At 52.6% G+C, this 20,457-nt stretch overlaps 10 protein-coding genes across 10 annotated transcripts; 6 read left to right on the forward strand and 4 right to left on the reverse strand.

Annotated features, from left to right (window-relative positions):
• Positions 1-543: 543 nt before the first annotated feature.
• Z519_11628 (uncharacterized protein) lies at positions 544-1,329 on the forward strand (the record flags this gene model as incomplete). Its single annotated transcript, XM_016769339.1, has 4 exons — positions 544-772; positions 829-974; positions 1,032-1,045; positions 1,095-1,329. The coding sequence occupies 4 exons, from the start codon at positions 544-546 to the stop codon at positions 1,327-1,329; spliced, it is 624 nt and encodes a 207-aa protein (XP_016614323.1).
• A 65-nt stretch (positions 1,330-1,394) lies between these two features.
• Z519_11629 (uncharacterized protein) lies at positions 1,395-2,608 on the forward strand (the record flags this gene model as incomplete). Its single annotated transcript, XM_016769340.1, has 4 exons — positions 1,395-1,671; positions 1,720-1,979; positions 2,036-2,158; positions 2,294-2,608. The coding sequence occupies 4 exons, from the start codon at positions 1,395-1,397 to the stop codon at positions 2,606-2,608; spliced, it is 975 nt and encodes a 324-aa protein (XP_016614324.1).
• A 1,327-nt stretch (positions 2,609-3,935) lies between these two features.
• Z519_11630 (uncharacterized protein) lies at positions 3,936-5,318 on the forward strand (the record flags this gene model as incomplete). The annotated part of the gene is made up of 1 exon (XM_016769341.1): positions 3,936-5,318. The coding sequence occupies one exon, from the start codon at positions 3,936-3,938 to the stop codon at positions 5,316-5,318; it is 1,383 nt and encodes a 460-aa protein (XP_016614325.1).
• Positions 5,319-6,692: 1,374 nt separating this feature from the next.
• On the reverse strand, positions 6,693-8,318 carry Z519_11631 (uncharacterized protein; the record flags this gene model as incomplete). Its single annotated transcript, XM_016769342.1, has 2 exons — positions 6,693-7,944; positions 8,026-8,318. The coding sequence occupies 2 exons, from the start codon at positions 8,316-8,318 to the stop codon at positions 6,693-6,695; spliced, it is 1,545 nt and encodes a 514-aa protein (XP_016614326.1).
• Positions 8,319-9,356: 1,038 nt separating this feature from the next.
• Positions 9,357-10,664, reverse strand: Z519_11632 (uncharacterized protein; the record flags this gene model as incomplete). The annotated part of the gene is made up of 1 exon (XM_016769343.1): positions 9,357-10,664. The coding sequence occupies one exon, from the start codon at positions 10,662-10,664 to the stop codon at positions 9,357-9,359; it is 1,308 nt and encodes a 435-aa protein (XP_016614327.1).
• A 1,173-nt stretch (positions 10,665-11,837) lies between these two features.
• On the forward strand, positions 11,838-12,020 carry Z519_11633 (uncharacterized protein; the record flags this gene model as incomplete). Its single annotated transcript, XM_016769344.1, has 1 exon — positions 11,838-12,020. The coding sequence occupies one exon, from the start codon at positions 11,838-11,840 to the stop codon at positions 12,018-12,020; it is 183 nt and encodes a 60-aa protein (XP_016614328.1).
• A 180-nt stretch (positions 12,021-12,200) lies between these two features.
• Z519_11634 (uncharacterized protein) lies at positions 12,201-12,584 on the forward strand (the record flags this gene model as incomplete). Its single annotated transcript, XM_016769345.1, has 1 exon — positions 12,201-12,584. The coding sequence occupies one exon, from the start codon at positions 12,201-12,203 to the stop codon at positions 12,582-12,584; it is 384 nt and encodes a 127-aa protein (XP_016614329.1).
• Positions 12,585-12,587: 3 nt separating this feature from the next.
• Positions 12,588-13,347, forward strand: Z519_11635 (uncharacterized protein; the record flags this gene model as incomplete). The annotated part of the gene is made up of 3 exons (XM_016769346.1): positions 12,588-12,860; positions 12,898-13,021; positions 13,148-13,347. The coding sequence occupies 3 exons, from the start codon at positions 12,588-12,590 to the stop codon at positions 13,345-13,347; spliced, it is 597 nt and encodes a 198-aa protein (XP_016614330.1).
• A 677-nt stretch (positions 13,348-14,024) lies between these two features.
• Positions 14,025-15,602, reverse strand: Z519_11636 (uncharacterized protein; the record flags this gene model as incomplete). The annotated part of the gene is made up of 2 exons (XM_016769347.1): positions 14,025-15,371; positions 15,585-15,602. 2 exons carry the CDS (start codon positions 15,600-15,602, stop codon positions 14,025-14,027), a joined length of 1,365 nt encoding a protein of 454 aa, XP_016614331.1.
• Positions 15,603-16,227: 625 nt separating this feature from the next.
• Positions 16,228-20,013, reverse strand: Z519_11637 (uncharacterized protein; the record flags this gene model as incomplete). Its single annotated transcript, XM_016769348.1, has 1 exon — positions 16,228-20,013. The coding sequence occupies one exon, from the start codon at positions 20,011-20,013 to the stop codon at positions 16,228-16,230; it is 3,786 nt and encodes a 1,261-aa protein (XP_016614332.1).
• Positions 20,014-20,457: the final 444 nt, after the last annotated feature.

Below are 20,457 nucleotides of genomic sequence, written 5' to 3' on the forward strand. Positions count from 1 at the left end.
AAAAGGAGGTGCGCACCCCTCGTTGTTTTGGCTGGGGCGGCTCTCGGCTGTAGCTGTCTGAGGCGGCAGGAGAGATGGAGCAGGCAGCCATGGAACATGCCCGCTGCACAGCCTTACCATTCAAATACTATCCCCTTGCTGTGCTCAGTCCCATTTCTTATATTCTTTTAAGTTGACCGTTCACCAAACATGACTGAATAGCAGCTCAACATCCAGGCGGAAGGCCGGGATGGTCAGGTTGAGGGTGACCTATGCGCGGACTGCAACACCAGGCACTACCCTCGTATGCTGGTCGTTTGTGTCGACGGCACATGGATGAATCCAAGTGGACAGATTGGTGACCGATGGACATGCTTCGCAGACAGACATGAACTGACTTCGATCACCAAAGGCAACTATAACGGCAACCCGAGCAACATCACCCGGATCTGGTCGTTGGTTCCACAGCAGAGCATTGTTTACCAAGATGGACAAACATGGCTTCAAGTATATTTCCACCTTCCAGATACAATGAACGGGAAAGCCAAATGAGTCAGATATGCCATGATTTTGTACCAGGGCGTTGGTGCCATCCAGGATTTGAAAGACCGGTACCTGACACGGTTGACTGGTAACGGCCCGTCAGGATGCAACACAAAGATCAAGGAGGTTTATAAGGCAAGTGTCTTCACCATGTTGCTGGGGATGACTAATTCGAAATGTATTAAGGCTTGTTGCAAGCCTTGCCCGTCACGAGACGAAATTTTCCTCTTTGGCCATAGTCGAGGAGGCTGTAAGGCTATACGCCAACCCCATGTCCTTGGCCTATTGCTGACAGGGTTCCCCTAGTTATTGTACGATTGGTGGCAGGGATGCTATACCATCTACATGCCCTGTTGCTAGACCCGCAGAATTTTGACCGTGCGTTTCAAGAAGGCTGGGGTATATACCGTGCTGCTCGCTCCCAAAGCCAGTTGGAGCAACAGAGGCACTCGGTAAGTTTTCGGTATCTTCCAGAAAAGCCTTGAAGAAGCTGATGTTGTTTCTTAAAGGTGTTGTGGTTCTGGTACGCTGGGCGCAGGCGTACTCCCAATCATTTGGATAACATACTGTAGGAAACGACATACTCGAGCATCGGCAAAAATCCGTTTTCTTGGATGCTTTGATACCATGAAAGCTTTCGATGACAACGACCTCAATGGCGTCGCCCTCCAGAGCAATGTGCTTCACGTCCGCCACGCTCTAGCTTTACCCGAAAGAGCGACAGCCCTGAGTCCCGAGCGGTTTCATGTAGCCACTCAGCCTACACACGATCACACAGTACTCTCTTACCAGGAGGCCTGGTTCTAGGGACCCACGGTAACATGGGAGGTGCTCACACACAAGACGGGTTGGTCCCCTGGCCGCTCCGATAGATGCTGTCCGAAGCGCGAAAACATGGTCTCTATCTCCAATTCTCTGATCGCGATGTCCCCGGTATTGAAGACCCCCGACAGCTTGTTTTCCCCGACGGAACAGGAACGCAGACACTGAGATGTATCAACGGGATAAGTGTGGACTTTTGGGATATCACGAGCGTTATGTGCAGGGAAGGCCGTCGGAAAGAACTTGCGCCGAGCAAAATTGCCACATTTGGCTCAGCGGATCGAGTGTTGTTCGCGGAGGGCAAGCTCGCCGGCCAAATCAGGAACGGTAAGATCCGGATAGTGTATCGCGAATGTACGTCACTGATTTGATCAGCTCCAGTGGGAGCATTCATTCACCCATCGGTCTTCTTCATGGACGGCTGTAGCTATAGCATAATCCGGACAATCAATGAGTCGTCGATAGCTGCAGCCATCCAGAAAGAAATCTCCTTCATGGACAATACGTCTCAGAGGTACCTCGATATCACTGAACACAGCGAATTGATCAGTCGACCACTGGAAGCGCGCGTCCTTGTTTGCGGTCCCACGAAGGCAGGCAAAGGGACCCTGATCAATCAAGTCCTGGGAAGGGAAGTGGGGAGCAAATTCTGTCTCTCTAGGATGCGACACCTCAGAACTGATTACTCCAGGCGAACGTGGTTCACGAGAATACACCTGGGCCCGCCGACATCGAGACAGCACGGACGGCAGAGGGGCCTCCGTACAAATTCCATGATTCACGAGGTTTCGATAGAAGTGAGCGTCACGAGGAGGTTCGAGGCCGTCGATCAATTTGTGGAGAAACGTGGCCTACGCCGAATTTAACGAGCAGTTGCACTGCATTTGGTGTGTATCTAAAAATGTGTCCTTTTAGAAGAATTGGGCGCTTTTCTGACCAGAGTCTGCAGTATTTCTGGCAAGCCAGGACTGATAATGCAATTCAGCCCGCCGACCTCGCAATCATGAATCTCGGAGGCCTCGGAGGAGTGCCGGTCATTTTGGTTTTCACAAAATTGGATTCATTAATATCAACCGTCGAAGAGGCGACCCATCAAGCATGGAGGCGAGATCAGCAGAACCCGGTATTCCGCCAAGAGCGACGGATAGAGAGGCTACCAACAGATGCTCAAGATGAAATAAGTCGTCAAGCAAGAGACGTGGCCGAGGCACAAGATCGCCTCATACAAGCCTGGAGAAGTCATCCAGGGATGAGAGATCGATAGTTCCAGCACATATTCGTCAGCGACAAACTAGGTAAGCAAAACCTTGTATAGAAATGTGTATTGAGGTCGCTTGGACCAGAAGAATCTCTCATGCTGAGCCTTCGGATCACGCAGACTCCATCGAGAAGTTAAAAGCCCTGTCCCAAGAGGCAATGCGAGGAGACGCAATTGCGTGAATACACGCTAAAGCCCAGATGCTAGACGTGGATGCGAAAATTGAGGCTTCGGTGGCGAACATTGCCAGAATGTTCACGAGTCTCCGGCCTTCGGTAGACACCAGGAAGGATAGAGTTGTCCGTCAGATGGAGAACCACGTCGCGAGAAACATCTGTGAGACATTCCAATATCAAGGCCTCCCTGCACAGACGGCCGCAAACCAAGATCAGCACAACTTTGAAGGAGGAGGAGGAGGAGGAGGAGGAGACAGTCGTTGTGGAAAAATTCCATACAAGAGGAAAGCCCCAGGGATTGCCCCGACTAGTTAAACAACAGGTCCTCGGGCTTTTCGGGTATTGAAGTTGTTAGATGAGGCGACGGATCCATGGAGGGAGCACGTCGTGGCAGGGAAGCCACTTGTTGTGGTGCAGGCGTGGGTGATAGCAAAAGGGATGTTGAAGGAGCTACGCTAGGGTTGAAGTTCAGACAAGAGTGTGCTGGTGGTCGCGTGTCCTATGGCTGTCATATACATCATACTCATGCCATGGCCGCTTTTTTATTACCAGTAGTATAGAGTAATAGTGGCAGAGTCGCTTGTCGGCCCAGCGACACTATCCCGGAAGAGAGATCTTGGCAGCGCTGCTTTTGAGTGATACGAGGCTCCCTTATCACATTTCTGGTGCAAGGCTGAAGACAAAAACCGCGAGTACTGTAACAATGTCCATGCGGCGACGGTGAGATTTAATTCTCTCCTTCTCAATTGAGATTTCTTCTTGGCAAGGTATAATATGCCTGCAAATTCAACTATCTCAGATCAGAATCCTCCACTCCGTCGCCTATGCTGATGTAATTGCCGTCAAAATCGCTCAGGGCGGCGGGACCTCGATCCCAATTTGGAGATCTAATATTTTTCTCTTGCTGTTGCTTCCGAACTTCAGCCGTAGGGCACGCATCTTGACATCAAAGGAGGCTATCGACAGAAAGCAATCTGTTGCCCAATGCACGCTCTCTCTTCTGATTACACTCTTTGACCTACTGAAATGGCTTTCGTTGAACCACTACAAGTGACTAGATGAATATCCGCCGCTCATGTATCCACCCTCACCTAGACTCCCAAGCCTCCGGGGAGATCCTTCACGTTTCTTCATAACCCTGTGAACAAGTCACCACCATGTCCGCGGCAGCTGGCACTGTTCGAGCTGCACCGGCCTTTCTCACTCGTTCTTTGATATTCACTCCTTCACACATAAACCACCGTGCGGGCAAATCCTCTCGTCACGATCCAGCCCTTGCTTACCGTGTCTTTCTAGACCTCCAACGAAATATCCGACGGGGCCTCGATCCTTACAGATTCAACACCAGGAGTCTGTGCTCATCGCCGCGCCGTGCAGCCGCCGTCCCTGCCCCGACTCCTGGCATGTCTAACTCCGCAATCCCTCACATTTCACTACACATCGCGGCGTCTTCGAGCGGGAAAGGCCGCAAATACCGCCCGGAACTGAGCACTTACGAGTACGTTCCGAGTGATGACGACGCACTCGGCCTTCAACGTGGTTCAACGCTCGAAGAGAAGAGAATCCGGCGCCCAGACAGTGGACAAGACGCATACTTTGTTGCCTGTGTTGGAAAGGACCCGAACACGATAGCTTTCGCAATAGCGGATGGCGTTGGTGGATGGTCCGAGCATGGAATCGACCCAGCTGACTTCTCCCATGGCTTATGCAGCTACATGGCAGAGACCACGCTCTCTTGGTCATCCGAAGAGCGGCTTGGTCCCAAACAACTCCTCGAGATAGGGTATAACAAAACAATTAGCGATCCTGCAATCCACGCAGGAGGAACAACCGCATGTGTTGCGGTGACAGAAGGAGACGGTCGCATGCGGATCGCAAATCTAGGCGACTCGGGTTTCCTACAGCTGCGATTGGGCGCCGTGCATCACTATTCCAACCCGCAGACACATGCTTTCAATACGCCCTACCAGATGAGCCTCACTCCGCCCGATATTCTTGCCCAGGCCATGATCTTCGGTGGCTTGCCCCTAAACGACAAACCTGACCGTGCCGATCTAGCAGACCATATGCTTCGGCACGGTGACGTCCTTGTCCTGGCGACCGACGGTGTCTGGGACAACCTCAACTCCCAAGACATATTGTCCGTCGTGTCTCTGCACATGCGCACGACTGGCGCCTGGTTGAGGTCCGAGGACCAAGGGTACATCGTTTCGCCCGTCCTCTCGGAGCTCGTGGACAAGACCTTGGGACCTCACAAACATAGGCTTCGAATCTCGGACACGGTCGACAGTTCTGCCCAACAACTCCCTCTCGCGACGGGCACCTTACAGAGCGTGTTAGCGGCGGCAATTGTCGGCGAAGCGAAGAGCGCCAGCCTCAGCACAAAGCGAGATGGCCCATTTGCCAAGGAGATGCAGAAGCAGTTCCCCTACGACCCTTGGCATGGCGGCAAGGTGGACGACATCGCGGTCCTGGTGGTCGTAGCCGTGGATGAGAATAAGGCCAAAGAGGACACACAAAAGCTGAAAGCGAAGCTATGAGCAATCTTCTTCCTACAAGCAGAGCGCACTCCCCATGGCCCCTAGGCCCGAGCGACCAGTTTTGGACAAACTCGCACTCCGACTCCGTCAAGCCGCTGCCCACCCAACACCTACAAACTCCCACCTTGTCCACCCTTTCTCCCATCAGGCAATATATCTCAGCAGCTTACTTGCTTATCCTATCCCACCAGCTCCATCTGGAGCCTTCGCGCCTACGGATATATGTTGGAGGGAAATACAGCACAACACTTCGTACAAAATTCGACCTCGGCCTCAACCCCAACCACAACCACGACCTCGATATTTCTACACACGAAGAACCTGGGAATCACAACGAGACCCCCAAATGATGACGATCACGACAGTGTATAACTAGAAAGTGCCCTAGGAAGTTTGTGTCCCAGACGAGAAAGAAATACAGACCCTCCCCCCAACCCTGCTTTTGATCACTCACACTGTACCGTGCCGCATCCTTCCAACGGGGTTTTTTGCTGATGCAGCTCATTACCTTTGTTCGTCACCGCTTTTATTGAGACGGCACTGAGAGAGACAGGGGACGGGAGAGAGCGGCGAGAGGAAGAGAGGAAGAGAAGAAGAGAGAGGAGGGTCTCAGTATTCAAAATTTGGTTCGATATCAATATGTCTTATATGTCTTAGTTACCTAGATAGAGATAGAACAGTGATACCCGCATCGCACCGCATCGCCTCGCATTGCATATATTAATGAATAAATTAAAAACACAGTGTTTCCTTTCGGTGTCGATGTGATTTGCAATTTCAGTGTTCAATCTCAATCTCAGTTTCTAACTCCTGATTCGGTTTTTGCTTTTTATATTCGTAACGTATTCAATAGTACCTCTAGCTTGCTCGGCACGATAAGGAAGTGGTCTGCGCCTGCATACCTACATATGTACCTACCTAAGTACATACCTAGTCAAACGACTTTGGGTCGACAAGACAATCTGATCTGAAGCCCTCACTCATAACCAATGCGATTGATTGAATCCAGATTTCGCATGCTCCTCGACGGCCACCAAATAGTATGTAGAAAAAAAATCCCCTCCACTCAACTCTCAATTCAATTTGTATTGTACCGGTTGCGTTCGTGCATCGTGCACCATCGTCGTCACCGTTGTCGTCGCCACGAGAAGCCGCCGGACCTTGTCCTCCCCCGTCCACTGACCTCGACTTGCTCAAACATCTTCAAGGAAAAGAAAACAAGGCAATGCAGATCCCAGATCCCAATATAATGCAAACGAGTCATCATTTTGGATACGCTTACCATCCCTTCCAATTCGTCGTGGCATCCATCCCGCTAGACAGACACGCTTCCCTCTCATTCGTTATGAAATAATCCCATTTGGCATCACTCCTTCAAGCGTTGGGTCTCACTCGAATGCCCACGTTAAATCCCAGAGGCTTCCTGAGAAAGCCTTCCCTCGTCTGCAACGGACCCTGGTGCTCGTCTCTGAACTCGAAATTCCTGAACACCGTCGCGACCATGCATTTCAATTCCATTTCGGCGACATTCCTGCCGACGCACGCCCTGGGCCCTACCGAAAAGGGGATGAAGGCCTCCTTTTGTCGCGGCGTGAGTCGTCCGTCAGACCAGCGCTCGGGGACGAATTCGTCGGCATCAGCACCCCAGATTTCCTTGGAGTGGTGGATCGTGTATGAGGGGACGGACAGGGCGGTGCCGGGGGGGAAAGTGTAGCCCAGAATTTCGACGGGCTTGGGATTTGGGTTGTCTGGTGTTGGCATGGGGGTGAGACGGGGGAGTCCGAGCGAGGACGTGGAGTGGATGCGCATGGTTTCGCTGATGACCCATTGCACATACTGCAGGTCTCTAACCTGCTCGTATTGCGGAACGCCGGGCCCAATGTTTGCATCAAGTTCTTTTTGTAATTTCTCGAGGACACCCGGGGTGCGTACGACGTAGTACAAGATTGCGCAAGCGGTGTTGGACGTGGTGTCGGATCCCGCAATCAGTTGCGTGAGTGCCTCGGCGGTGAGTTCTTCGCGGCCGAGTTTTTCGCCATTAGCGTCTTTACCTTCCATAAGACGAGCGAGGAGGTCGACTCGGTCGGTGTTGGGATTCTCTAGGCGTTGCTTGACGCGGGCGATGGCGATGCCTGCGAGGTTTTCCACGGCTTCAACGCCTTGGCTGAAGAAGGGGTCAGGGAGGTATTTGGCATAGGGTTTCAATTGTGGCAGACAGCCCAAGGTGCCCGATACCTCACCTCGACGGTTCAAGACTTCAATTGCAGGTGCAGAGGTGGGCGGAGCGTCCGGGGACTTGCGGATCTCTGCAATATCCTTCTCCTTTTCCAGCATGCCAAATGGCTGTCCAAAGGCAAGGTCGCCGATGATATCGAAGGCGAGGTAGTTGAACCAGTGCAAGGAATCAATCGATGCATAGCCGGTTTGCGGGTTCTTCCTGCTGTTGGAAAGGTTTTTCCACTTTTGCACAAACAGTTCCAAGTTGGCATGGATGTACTGTTCGAATTGGCCGATTGACTTGGCGGAGAAGGTGTGTGAGACAACTTTGCGCTTGCGGGTGTGTTCTGCTCTGTCGCGGGTGTTGAACAAGCCGCGGCGGATGGAGACGAAGGCGTCATAGTATTCACTTCAAATTGGGCAGTTAGGCTTGAATTGAACCACAGGAGAAGGGCAAATTAATTGAGGCTGTTAGTCATTGTTGACTTACCTCTTGAGGAATCCATTGCCATGTCCATAGATGGTGTTGATGGCGGCGTCGTCGGCGATCGAGACATGGTTCGGCTGAATGCGCACGACTTTGCCGTATTTCTTGTGCAGGTCGTCGACTACTTTGTATCTCCGTCCCCGCCGTGCCTGGTACAGCAACCATAAATTTGAAAGGGCGGCTGGGAGAGGGCCAGGGACCTTCAAGAGAGACCAATTCCGCAGATATGGCAGGAGGTAGTAGAGGACTGGGACGAGAAGGAGCGCCCATGGCGAGATGAACGAGGTTACAAACATGCTGAGGTTGAGTGTCCGAGTGGCTCGAATGTCTAACTGCGTTGAATATGATCTGGATTCTGAGAGATGGTTTCCCGTTCAAACGAGACGGTGACTGACTGATGTTGGGTCGTCTTGAGCTAGCAGCGAAGAGCGCACAAGGTTATATATATAACTCGGGGTCGTGACGCTGAGAGTACGATGGGGGGTCTAGAGTCAATGACTGAGACCGAAGAGCATACTGCGAACAGTCTGAGAAGGGCAAGGAAGGGTATTGGTGCCCACACAGTGTAGCGAGTCGGCGGCGACTCTAGATGGCGGCGAAGGTTGACGGCTCGAAGATGCAGAGGTCGGAAGTTGAAGTCGGGAAGTGAAAGCTGAGAACTGCCTCCAACTGATTGGATAGAACATCTTAAGTAATGGATCGTAGTGCTTAGCCGCTTAGCATCAATGCCTAGAAGTACCCCGCCATCCTTCCGCCTCACTGGGGCCTAGTGGTTCCCTGGCCTACCCCCCACCCCTACTGCCCCTATCGCCCTTGTTGCCCTCCCCAACTCTTAGGCGTCGATGCTCGTTTAACAGAACTACTTGCAATACTTCCCTTGGAAAAAGTTCGCATCCGATGGCATACCCCGTCCCCTCCCCTCAACGAATGGCTGGTCTTATCCAACCTCATCTTTGCCCCGATATTTCGGATGCAAGTCCCACGGCTCGTTCGGACATGAGGCGAAGGTGTGGCGTCACTTCTTTCAAAAGGCCTCTCCCGCTCTTGCCTTGCCCGCCATAATGTGCATACCGTGTTTCATATCCTTCCATCTGCTCCGACCGATGTGGTCAAGCGTACTGCTTCCTCGGCATCAAGCAACCGTCGATGCACATGAACCCATCAAAACGACATTGGCCGAGCGACTGACATTGTACGGTCTCTCATCGTGCTGAAGAGCCTTGCGAGATATTGCCGTGCCATGTGCGTTTAAACTGCCGGTGCCTGTCCTGGAAGAGCGGGAGTAAGATGTCAGATCTAGACTATCAGTGGACCATGCCCTCTGCCGCAAGCTCCTACATCATATCAGTCAGCATACTGTTCCGGAAAGTGAATGCCCATATTGTTTCGCGTCTTACCGGGAAACTCTCGCTAATCCCAGCGGCGCATCGCTCCACGTCTTCCACCAGACCTTGCACCCCTTGGTCCCATTCTCGAAGATCACGCAACGGCCCTCTCAGCTCAACACCAGGAACGGTTTCGAAATTGATGATGCCAGCTATTTGATCAATTTCGCCCCTCAGCCTACCCTGCTCCATCATTTTGGCGGCGTAATCTTCGGCTTTTTCAGCGGCAGTCTCTTCCTTACCATCCTTGAGGCCGAGTAGCTGTGCGAGCGCCGCCGTGGTAATATTGTTGTAGAGCCGGCTGGTAGCAAGAAGGTTATGCTCAATGACAGCTTTGCTCAAGACAGTACTGCTATCGGCGGTTTTGGCGAGCTGATGGGGTGCCAATGTTGATGCAAAGGCTTCCACTTCAGTCGCTGACAACAACCGATCCAAGAACATGTTCTCGAGAATGCCGTACTCCTCTGTCTCGGGCGATCTCTCATCCTTGTACAGCTTGGCAAGAGTCCGGCTCCTTTGGGGTCCGGCAGGGGCAAGGATAGCAGTTTTGATTGCAGCAGACAAAGCCCGTCGTTTTTCCTCGTCATCGATCATGGTGTTGAAAGACACATTGAGGTACTCGGTTGACGCGTTAAGGAAATCTCTGCGAGAGTCCAAAATACGAGCCTGGGACAACTGGTAGTGCAACCTCAAGTCAGGGGCATCCTTCAAAACTTGAGCTGCAGCGGCTGAGTTCTTGATCTTGTTCAGCGCCGTCTCTGCTGCCACAGTGTCATCATCTTCCAAATAATATCGTACAATACGAATCCATATTTCCACCTTGGCTCGATCAGAGACCTGACGTTGAGTGGTGTCGAGGTGAACACCTTGCAATGCTTTTGCAGCCGCAGTGTATTCTTCCTCTGCTTCGTATCCTTTTGCTAATATCTCTCTGACTCTTGCATCCTGCTCTTCATAAGATGCTAACTGGGGCTGTAAAGCTTCAGTGACATGTGACCCAACCTTGATCTGGACCTCAGACGGAGCTGATGCGAGACAATCGATGAGCGTTGTCACGAGAGGTCGAATAGAAATGATCCCGAGAGCAGAGGAGAGCAATGAGTCGAAGTAGGCATTCAAGTCTGCGCTGTATGCTTCAGCCGATGTTGACGGCGCGCTCGTCAGTTGGGCGAGAAGGTCACTGTATTTTTGATGTCTGGACGCAGTAGGACTTGCCGCAATCGACTGCAGAGCTGCGGTGAGTTTCGCAGAGACCATCTTCGCAGGAAGATCTACCGTCTGAAGCGGACGAGATTAGTCCTCGACGATGTAACAGGAAGCTCAAAAGAAGGCACCGACTGTTGAAGTCACAGAGGAAGTGGCAGTTGAACGCCGACGCGTAGTCCTTCAATTCATGGCTCGTCACGTGATCCTTATCGATAAGGCGTGTTCCACATCCATAGGGCTTGGCGGCGAAACAGCCTTCCTTTCCGCTTCTCCTCAGACTGATATACGAGGCATGACATTCCTTTGGGCTTCCTTCTCTGGTCACCGGCGTAACCATCTTTCCGCTCGCCGTTGTCTTGCGGCCGACTATACGGGTTTCCTCTTTTGGACTGCTTATGGCTGTCCTAGTGTAACCATTTTGTGACCCGGTAGGCGCATCAATGCTGACTACAGATGATTGCAAACGCGTCCCGACAGCACAGGGCTGAGAAATTTTCCCATGCCACCGCTTGGCGGAATGACATTGCATCTGGCTGGAACCAGCACACTTTTTTGATGTCTATCTTATGGTAAGTTGTAATGAAACACGATTGACTACAAAGGAACCGCACCTATTTAATGCAGTATGAGGTTGAGAACGTTGAGAGCCACATTTTGGGAGATCCAGGCTTTGGGTAGCCCACCAACGGCCACAATGTGCGTTCCGAGATCAAGCTCGTTTCCAGAATCGTCAGCCAATATGGCCAAACAGGCTCCGCGAGTACAATCCTGAGATTTGCCACCAGCCCAGTTCCGTTCCAGTGAGATTCGTCTGGACCGGCGGTAAGCCCGGGTCCGGTGGAGCGGCTCCGTGATCAGGCTGCGTATGGCCAAGGACATCAAGCGCATAACCCCGAAAAAAGTCCTTTACTTTTCCCCGATCTATTACAATTTACTGGAGCCGCGTTCCCCCTAGAGAAAGAACAGCGCAGGCCAGGAAGCTCAGAGTGCTTGCTAGTGAATGTCTAGTGGTGACCGATGGAAAAGCCACTCTAACCCGCGTAGTGGCTTTTTCATGCGCATTCATGCACGTTCGTGCTGCTCGTGTCAGTATAGGTAGGATTCCTGAAGCAAAAGGAGATATAAAGCAGAAACGATATCTGCAAAAGACTCAGAAGCGCCGACACAGTCTTTCCTGATCAACCCTACAGAGAGAAAGCACTTGACAGCTCCTTCTTAACCGAAATGGTTCTCTCTTCAGACGAATACAACGGCAAACTCTACATCAACGGTGCCTTCAGCTCAGCGCAAGGCTCCGAACGCCTCACCCTCACCAATCCTTGGGATGAATCTGTTGTCGCGGAAGATATCCATGTCACCAACAGTGTAGACATTGATGCCGCAGTCGCGGCCTCCGTCGCGGCGTGAAGAAGGCACCATGGAAGGAATTCTCGGGCGCCCAACGAGCGGGATGTATGCTCAAATTTGTAGACCTGGTGGAGCAAAATATCGACAAACTTGCTCGTCTGGAGTATCTGCCGACAGGTCGCCAACTTTCTATGATCAAGCACTTTGACCTCCCCAACATAGTCTCTGTCTACCGCTACTATGCTAATTAGGCAGACAAAAAATCCCGGCAAGACGTTCTCTGAGGACAACGGCATGTATAAGATCGTTCGCGACGAACCAGTGGGCGTGTGCGCGGGGATTGTCTCCTGGAATGCGACCTTCCTCTATGTCGGCTGGAAGATAGCACCAGCTCTGGCTGCAGGCTGTTCGTTCATTTTCAAGTCGTCGGAAAAATCACCGTTGGGAGTTCTTGGTCTTGCCCCTCTCTACATAGAAGCCGGCTTTCAAGACGGTGTTGTTCAATTCGTGACTGGGGAGCGAAAGACTGGCGCCCTGCTAGCCTCCCATATGGACATCTCAAAGATCAGCTTCACCGGCTCCGTTGGGGCCGGCAAGGCTGTGCAACAAGCCGCATTGAAATAGAACATGAAGCGAGTAACCCTGGAACTTGGCGGCAAGTCACCAGCTATTGTTTTCAGTGACGCACCGCTCGAGGCTGCGGTTGGAGGCGTGGGACAGGGTTTCCTCGTCAACTCTGGGCAGATTTGCGTAGCGGCATCCCGGGTCCTCGTCCAGGAGGACATTGCGCCCAAATCTGAAGAGGCCCTCAAGCAACAGTTCGAATCAGTTTCGGCTGGGATGGGCCCTAACCCACTCGAGCCAACTACCATGCATGGTCCTGTAGTCGACAAGGACCCAGTACGACCGTGTGATGGGATACATTGACATCGGCAAGGACGATGCTCAATTACTTACAGTCTGGAACGAGGAGATCTTCGGTCCGGTCATGAGCGTCAAAACGTTCAAGACGGAAGAGGAGGCCATTGAGTTGGTGCATGAGTCGACCTATGGGCTGACATGTATGTCGCATTCCCCTATGTTCTTTTCACCCCTTCTCGTGCTTCCTCCCATGGCCTTTGTGCCTTCCCTTGGTCTCTACCGACAGTCCGTCTCTCCTTGTCGGAAAACTGATACGTTCCCAACAGCGCCAATCTACGCCACATCCCTCACGCGTGGCCTACGTGTCGCATCCGCACTCGAAACCGGCGGTGTCTCCATTAACAGCCTGTTCGTGCCTGAGATCCAATCCCCCTTTGGCGGCGTCAAGCAATCCGGCACCGGCCGGGAGCTGGGCAAAGAAGGGCTCAAGGTATACCTCGAGCCGAAGCAGATTAACATTAAGTAAGTTCCCATCCCCGTCCCGTTTCCCGATCTCTATCTTTCTCTCTGCTCGAGGCAAGAAACAACAGTTATCTTTCGAACCGGCTTCGGGCTTTTGATTGCCTTGCTTGTCAGAAGGAAATGTCTCGTTTCAGGCAAACTTCTTGACGCGTGGGTGGTGCATTTTAGCATGAAAGTATAATTCAACAGAACCAGACGTCAAAACTGAGCACGGGAAGATGAACGAGCACCGTGTCGACCTGAGTTGAGCGTGGCGGTTCAACCAGCCTCTAGCCTGGCAGGTACATTAGGTACATGATACCTAGGTAGGAATATCGTGATGGGCGGCTAGCAGGTAGGCAGGTAGGTAGCTGAAGAGGTCATGACGGCGATAAGTAAGTAGGAGTACAGGTATAGATAGATATAGCAGGGTCTAATAGAGAATGGTATAGTATTGTATGTATATGTTGTGGTGGCGAACAGAAACGGACTGCGTCTCTGCAATCGCGCTACATATATATACCTAAGTATATCTAAAACCCTACCTGCTTGCATGAACCCTAGCTTCCTTCCGCACAACCCCCTCTCCATCTATCTATATACACATGTGTCTTGGGTAGCTACTGCCGAGCGTGTCGTGCCCGAGCGACCGAGGAAGTAACTACCTCAAGAACCCATTCTCCTTCCTTCATCATGCCCCTTTCACGCCCCACGAAGCGGCAAGCCCAACTTCTCGTACGTGCTGTCAATCATCTCCATAACGCGGATGCTCTCGGCCATATCGACCCATGGGCCCTTGTATCCGGCCTCTCCGTCGCCCGCGCCCTCGCGGATCATGCGGGCAAACGCCTCCAGCTGCCAGCGGTATGTGGTCCACCAGGCCTGACCGCCGTCCAGCGTGAGTTCGCGGTCCCAGAGCGGGCCGCCTTTGAACTGCTTGAGAGTAAGGGGCTTCCTCTTAGTGGCGCCGCCGCGCTTGACGATCTCGTTTGTGGCCGGATCGCGCGTCACGGGCACGACGGCGATCTTGTGCGAGAGCCAGGGGCCCATGAAGTTCTCGTACACAATCTCGGCCTTGTCGCACTGGATCGTCACGCTTGGGACCCCGGCGGCCCAGATTTTGGGGATGATGCCGAAGAGTTTCGGCTGCGAGAGGTCTGCTGCCAGTGAAGCTTTGATTTCCGCGGGGGCGGTTGTCCTGCTGTCGCTTGCAGCGTACGGATTGGGGTCTTTGATCTTGAGCGTCGCGGTAATGGCCTCGTCGATCAACTTGTCCTTCTCATTCAACCGCGCCTTGGCGTCCACGACTTCGAACTCGAGGTTCGGGTCCGTGACGTCGCGGGCGGCAAAGTACGCAATGGCGCTGAAGACGTACGTGAGGTCCATACAACACCCGCCCGCAAGGTCGTATTTGAAGCGTATGTCGTCCTTGCCCAGCACGCCGCCGGGTAGGACGGCTCGGGCATCGACGGCGATGACGCGCCCGTAGTCACCGCTCAGGAGCAGCTGCTTGACAACGTGGGCACTGGGGTGAAAGCGCCAATGGAACGCTTCCAGCGCGACCTTGCCCGCCCGCGCGGCCGCGTCGCGGATCTCTCGCGCTTGCTGCGCATTGGAGGCGATGGGTTTCTCAATCAATACGTGCTTGCCCTTTTCGAGCGCTGCGAGCGTCCATTTGTGATGCAGCCCATTGGGCAACGGGATGTACACGGCATCAATGTCCTCGGCGTTGAGGAGCGATGCGTAAGAGCCGTAAGCTTTGCATTCGACCGGAAGGAACCGCTTGTGGCTTGCGATCTGGGCCTCTGCGCGCGATTTGTCCCGGGCAGCGAGACCCGTTATTACCGTCGATGGATGTGTCGCGACGGGATCCCAGATGGCGGTGTTGTTGATGGCGGCGGCGGAGAGGACGCCGAGCCGCAGAAGAGGCGGTTGCGAAGGAGGAGAAGGAGAAGAGACCGTTGATTGGACTGTTGTGAGTTTCTGGCTGAAGACGTCCTTCTTGACCGCGTTGACTTTGTTCCACCAGTTGTGGAAGGCAAGGAGGTACTAATTATGAGGGCCCAGTCAGTCAGTCCTGGATTCTCGATGCTTGGGTTTTCCCGGCTTTTGGATTCACAGGAAAACAATAACAAAGATGAAGGGGATCGAAGAGGGGTATGTAGCCTGAGCTTGCGTCTTGCAACACTGGTGTATAATATATCGCCGAGTGCCGCGAATGGTCGGTGTTGTTTCGACCTGGTAGAAATGGACAATACCTACGTCGACAGTCCAGGACATTGCGAGAATCACCCTGCGAGGTTTACTTCTTTTCACGACCGATGCCGAACAGTAAAGCTCGACTTACATGCCGCGGGTGTTGTACAGAACAGCTAGCAGGTCAGACGGGGAACCGGACATCGTCTCTATATTATACTCCGTAGTATTTATCTATTAACTAGGCAACCCGCCAAATAGAAGCAGTTAGCGCCTCGGTAGAAGTGTTACGTGCTTCGTAGCGCCTACAAAGCGCCGTGAGACCCTTGCGTGGAGCGTCTCTGGCGCTGGACCGCTCATGCATTTCCCTTAAACTTATATAAGTTGGTGGCGCGAGGACAACGAACAGATATATACATATGCAGTAGTAGGTTCTGCCAAGGTGAGTGGTTCCAAGACTGGTACGTACTTTTGATATGTACCAAGCTCCGCAATTTGGATGTGGGGACCCTTACCTGTTGATAAAGATACGGGAGAACTCATGTCCCGAATCATGCCGGGGCTTCAAACTGTGCATGAAAGCTCGAATATGCGGGCTCACAGCATGCATAAACGAAAAGAACACGCCGAGCACCAGGGAGCATAAGGTTATCTCGTATTGTACACAAAGAGGAGAGAAACACCAGTGGAGCAGTTTGAACAAGAACCTCTAAGCCTGGTCCAGTGACTGCGCCAGACACATCTCATAGTAGCGGCCTTTCAACTGCTGCAACTCCCTGTGTGTCCCCATCTCTGCTATCTTCCCATTCGAAATCACAAATATAACGTCAGCCTCGCGGATAGTCGACAGTCGGTGCGCCACGGCAATGGTCGTCCGAGCCATAGCGGCCTCGTCCAGTGCTGCTTGTACCAGCCGTTCCGACAATGTATCAAGTGCACTCGTGGCCTCGTCGAGCAAGAGGAGCTTAGGGTTCCGGATCAAAGCCCTCGCAATGGCGATGCGCTGTCTCTGCCCGCCGGACAACTGCGTCCCACGAGATCCGCATGGAGTGTCAAATCCCTCGGGAAGAGAAACCACAAAATCCAGTGCGTTCGCCTTACGACATGCCTCTTGAATTTGTTCCTCGGACGGCACGAAGTCAAGACCAAGGGAGACATTCTCTCTGACGGAGCCCTGGTATAAGGTGGGCTCCTGTTGCACGAGAGACATATGTCCACGGTAGAGCCGAGGCGACATGGCCGCAATGTCCTTGTGGGAGAAACAGATTCGACCCGAGGTTGGGTCATAAAACCTTTCGAGCAAGGCAACCAGAGTCGACTTGCCACAGCCTGATGCTCCCACAAAAGCAGCGAATTGTCCAGGCTTGATGCCCATAGAGATGCCTCGAATGACACGCGATGTTTCTCGTTGAGGGTAGCGGAACTCGATATCCTCGAGGTCAACGGGCCCATCCCCTTCGGGCCCGTTGGTTTTGTTGGCGTCCGTCTCTCTAATTGTTGGCTGCAATGTCCTCAGCCAGAGGATGTAGTTCGCTGCGCTCCGTGCTTTGGTGATGGACGTAGTGTATCCGAAGAATTCACCCGCGGCTTGGCCCGCAAAGAGCACGCCAGTAAAGATGACGTAGAATTGTTCCGTCGTGTACTCTCCTGATGCTAACAGTCGACTACCGTACCAGAAACCGAGTGCCATGGCCAGAAACACGATGGACTGTGACAGAGAAAACCAGAACATCGTCCACACCAATGCCCGGGTGGACTTCAGGACGATACTGCTGAGCATTTGTGAATATTCCTCGAGGACATGGGCCTCGAGCGCCAAGGAAGCCACGGTTCTGATGGATGAGACAGCTTCGTTGGCCAGCCCGGCACTTTCCGCAAACTCGTCGGAAACCCGAGACTCAAGCCTAGTCTCCAGTCGTATGCGAAGATAACCAGACAGAAGGAGTGGTGGGAGCGCTCCAAAGACCACCACCAGGCCCAGCTTCCAACCGCAAGCCAGAGCTAGTACGCTGCTAGACACGACGTTGACCAACACTATGAAGATGAGGAGGATGTTGGCTGAAATGAGCTCTTGTAGCTGAGTGGGAAGTGCGGAGAGTTTCGAGGTCAATGCGCCCGAGGTATTTGCCGGAAGGTCGAAGAACTCGATGTCCTGGTCGAGGACACGTTCGAACATTTCCGCGCGATAACGATGGGTGACGGTTTGTCCAATGATGTTACACAGCCAACCGATCGTGAAATAAGCCACCAAATTACCGAGCGCGACAACGAAGAACATTAATGAGTAGAAGTCTGCTCGGTCACGGGCTTCTTTGCCTGTCAATTGAAAGATAGTCAAAAGCCTTCCGAAGAGAAGGGCCTGAGCTGGAAACGTCGCTCCACCGATAAGACAAGCAAAAGTTGAGATCAAGAAGCACCAATATAAAGCCTTCTGCTCGTAGAACATGATGACAATGCATCGTAAGAGCGAGTAGCCAAGAGTTCCGACAGGCTTTGTCCCCTTTTCCACGTCCCCTCCCACGGAAGTTGCGACAGTGAGGGTCCGTTGGATCCCCAGTTGTTCACCTGTCGCATCAAGGATCTGCTTCTCACCGACAAGCTGGTTGGACTCTTCGTGTCCAACGGACCCAAGGTCCTGAGCTCGAACCAGCCCTGCGTAATGGCCGTTTAGATCGATCAATTCCAGGTGGGTACCCTGTTCGACTATGCGCCCATGGGACATGACGGCTATGTTGTCGGCGGTCTTCACAGTTGCTAATTTGTGTGCAATGACTAGCGTTGTCCGGTTCGCCGACACGCGATTTAGGGCATCTTGCACAAGTCTCTCAGCTCGAGGGTCGAGAGCACTTGTAGCTTCGTCAAGGAGAAGGATCTTTGGGTCTGAGACAATGCTGCGAGCAATGGCAATGCGCTGTCGTTGACCTCCACTTAGCGTCCCAGCCCGCTCTCCCACTTGGGTCTCATAGCCTTGGGGGAGTTCGTTGATGAACTCGTCCGCATTACTTGCTTTGCAGGCTTCTTGGACCAATTCCATTTGTTTCTCGTGGGGAAGATTTCGTTGCTCGTCGAGAAAGCCTTTGGCGACATTCTGAAACACAGTTCCGCGGAATAAGATTGGCTCTTGTTGTACAAGACGAATCCGGCTTCTCAACCATTTGACATTGTATTCGTCCAGGTCCAATCCATCAAGAGTAATACGGCCCGCGGTGGGAAGATACCACCTTTCAAGAAGTCCTACAAGTGTGCTTTTCCCACAGCCCGATGCTCCTACTAGAGCCGTGGTCTTTCCGGCAGGAATGGTTAAGGTGAATCCATGCAGGATCTGAGCGGATGGGCGGGAGGGGTAAGCAAAATCCAAGCCTGTGATTTCGATGTGGCCTCGGCATGAGGCTGGCCGTGCGCCAGCAGGGTCGAGAGGATCCAGAAGTGACGGTTTGTCTATAATGCTAAACAGTTCGGAAGCGGCAGAGGATGCGTTGGTGACAGCCTGGATTTGCGGCGCAATGCTTGAAATTGCTGTTGCAGCAATGGTCACGGAGAGCACAACTGTGAAGACCTTGCCGACGGTTTGAATTTCACCGTTCTGATACATTCTGAACCCTTGCCAGAACGACAGGGCAATAGCGGAGTAGACACAGAAATACTGAGTAGAGAAAAGGACACCATAGTTGGGAGACTTTTTCCCCCCTTCTTTATGAGCTTGTTGTAGAAAGTCGTCGTATCTCTGAACCATTTTCTTCTGCGCGTAGAAGGCATGGATTGTTCGAATAGACGACAATACTTCCTCAGCAAGGACGGCCGCTCGAGAGTAGATACGGAGGACTCTGGCCTCCTGAACTGCGTCGATAGCTATGCAGACCCCGGTGATGATGAAAATTGCAGGGATGACGGACATGGTGATTAAGGCCAGTTTCCACTGGGCAGCCAAGGCCACGATAAAGGAAGCAAAAAACATGGAAAGCGCTTGGATGACGAAGACCAGTTTCTCGGCGATCCCGGTCTGGATTCGATTGCCATTGGTGGTGACTTGGGTGGCAGTCGCTCCATTGGTTTGGCGGTCGAAATGCCAGATTTCCTGTCGAAGAGTAGATTCAAGAAATGCCTTGCGAAAAGCACGGGTTGTTCGTGTGGCGGAGATGCTGATAGTTCCTGTTGCTATATAGGTCACGCCGAACCTGCCAACGAAGAGGTAGATGAACCAAAGGACGAAATGGTCCACGTCGTCCCGGAACTGTTGTGGGGTTGATCTACCAGAGGCGAAGTTGTTGAACTTGGTGGTAAAAGTGCCAAAGACCAGAGACATAAAGGGAAGAGCTGCCCCCGAGGCGATGGCGCAAACACATGCTATGGCATTGAGGATCCAGTCATAGCGGTCGGCGTATTGGAAAATGCGAACATAGTCCTTGATGCCACCTTCAGGCTGCTTGTCAGCTTGATGTGAAGTTGGTGCGGCCCTGTCGAGGCTCGAAGTCGGTTTCTCTGACTCGCTGGTCATGTGGCTTGTTAAAACACCTTCAGGAATTCTGGACGGTGGGATTAATTGTTCAACTTCAAGCACCCTGTGGAGTATTTAAACTGCCCAGTGTAAATCCAGCGCGTAAATACCTTATAATGTTCAACGCCCTGTGGATCAGGGTGCAAGGAAATGGCATTGCCCAGAGTGCTGCCTGGAATTGAGTACCAGGCACGAGCATATAACTCCAGGGAAACATTGCAATGGATGCAAACTTCAAGCAGCCAAGGATGGACGAGCATCTTGGACGATGCCTAGCGGAAATTGAGCGACTGTGATAGGACGACAATACGCGAAAACGATAGTCGACGACATCAAGACTTCGAAGGTGGCTCGGTTGTGTTGTCGATGTCTCTGAGTCTCATGGCCCGCGGACGCCGCTCCGGTCCCAGTTCCGGACTCGGGTGCCGCCGTCGACATGTCCCT

The sequence above is a fragment of the Cladophialophora bantiana genome (genome assembly GCF_000835475.1).
Source record: "Cladophialophora bantiana CBS 173.52 unplaced genomic scaffold supercont1.23, whole genome shotgun sequence".
Classification (NCBI taxonomy): domain Eukaryota; kingdom Fungi; phylum Ascomycota; class Eurotiomycetes; order Chaetothyriales; family Herpotrichiellaceae; genus Cladophialophora; species Cladophialophora bantiana.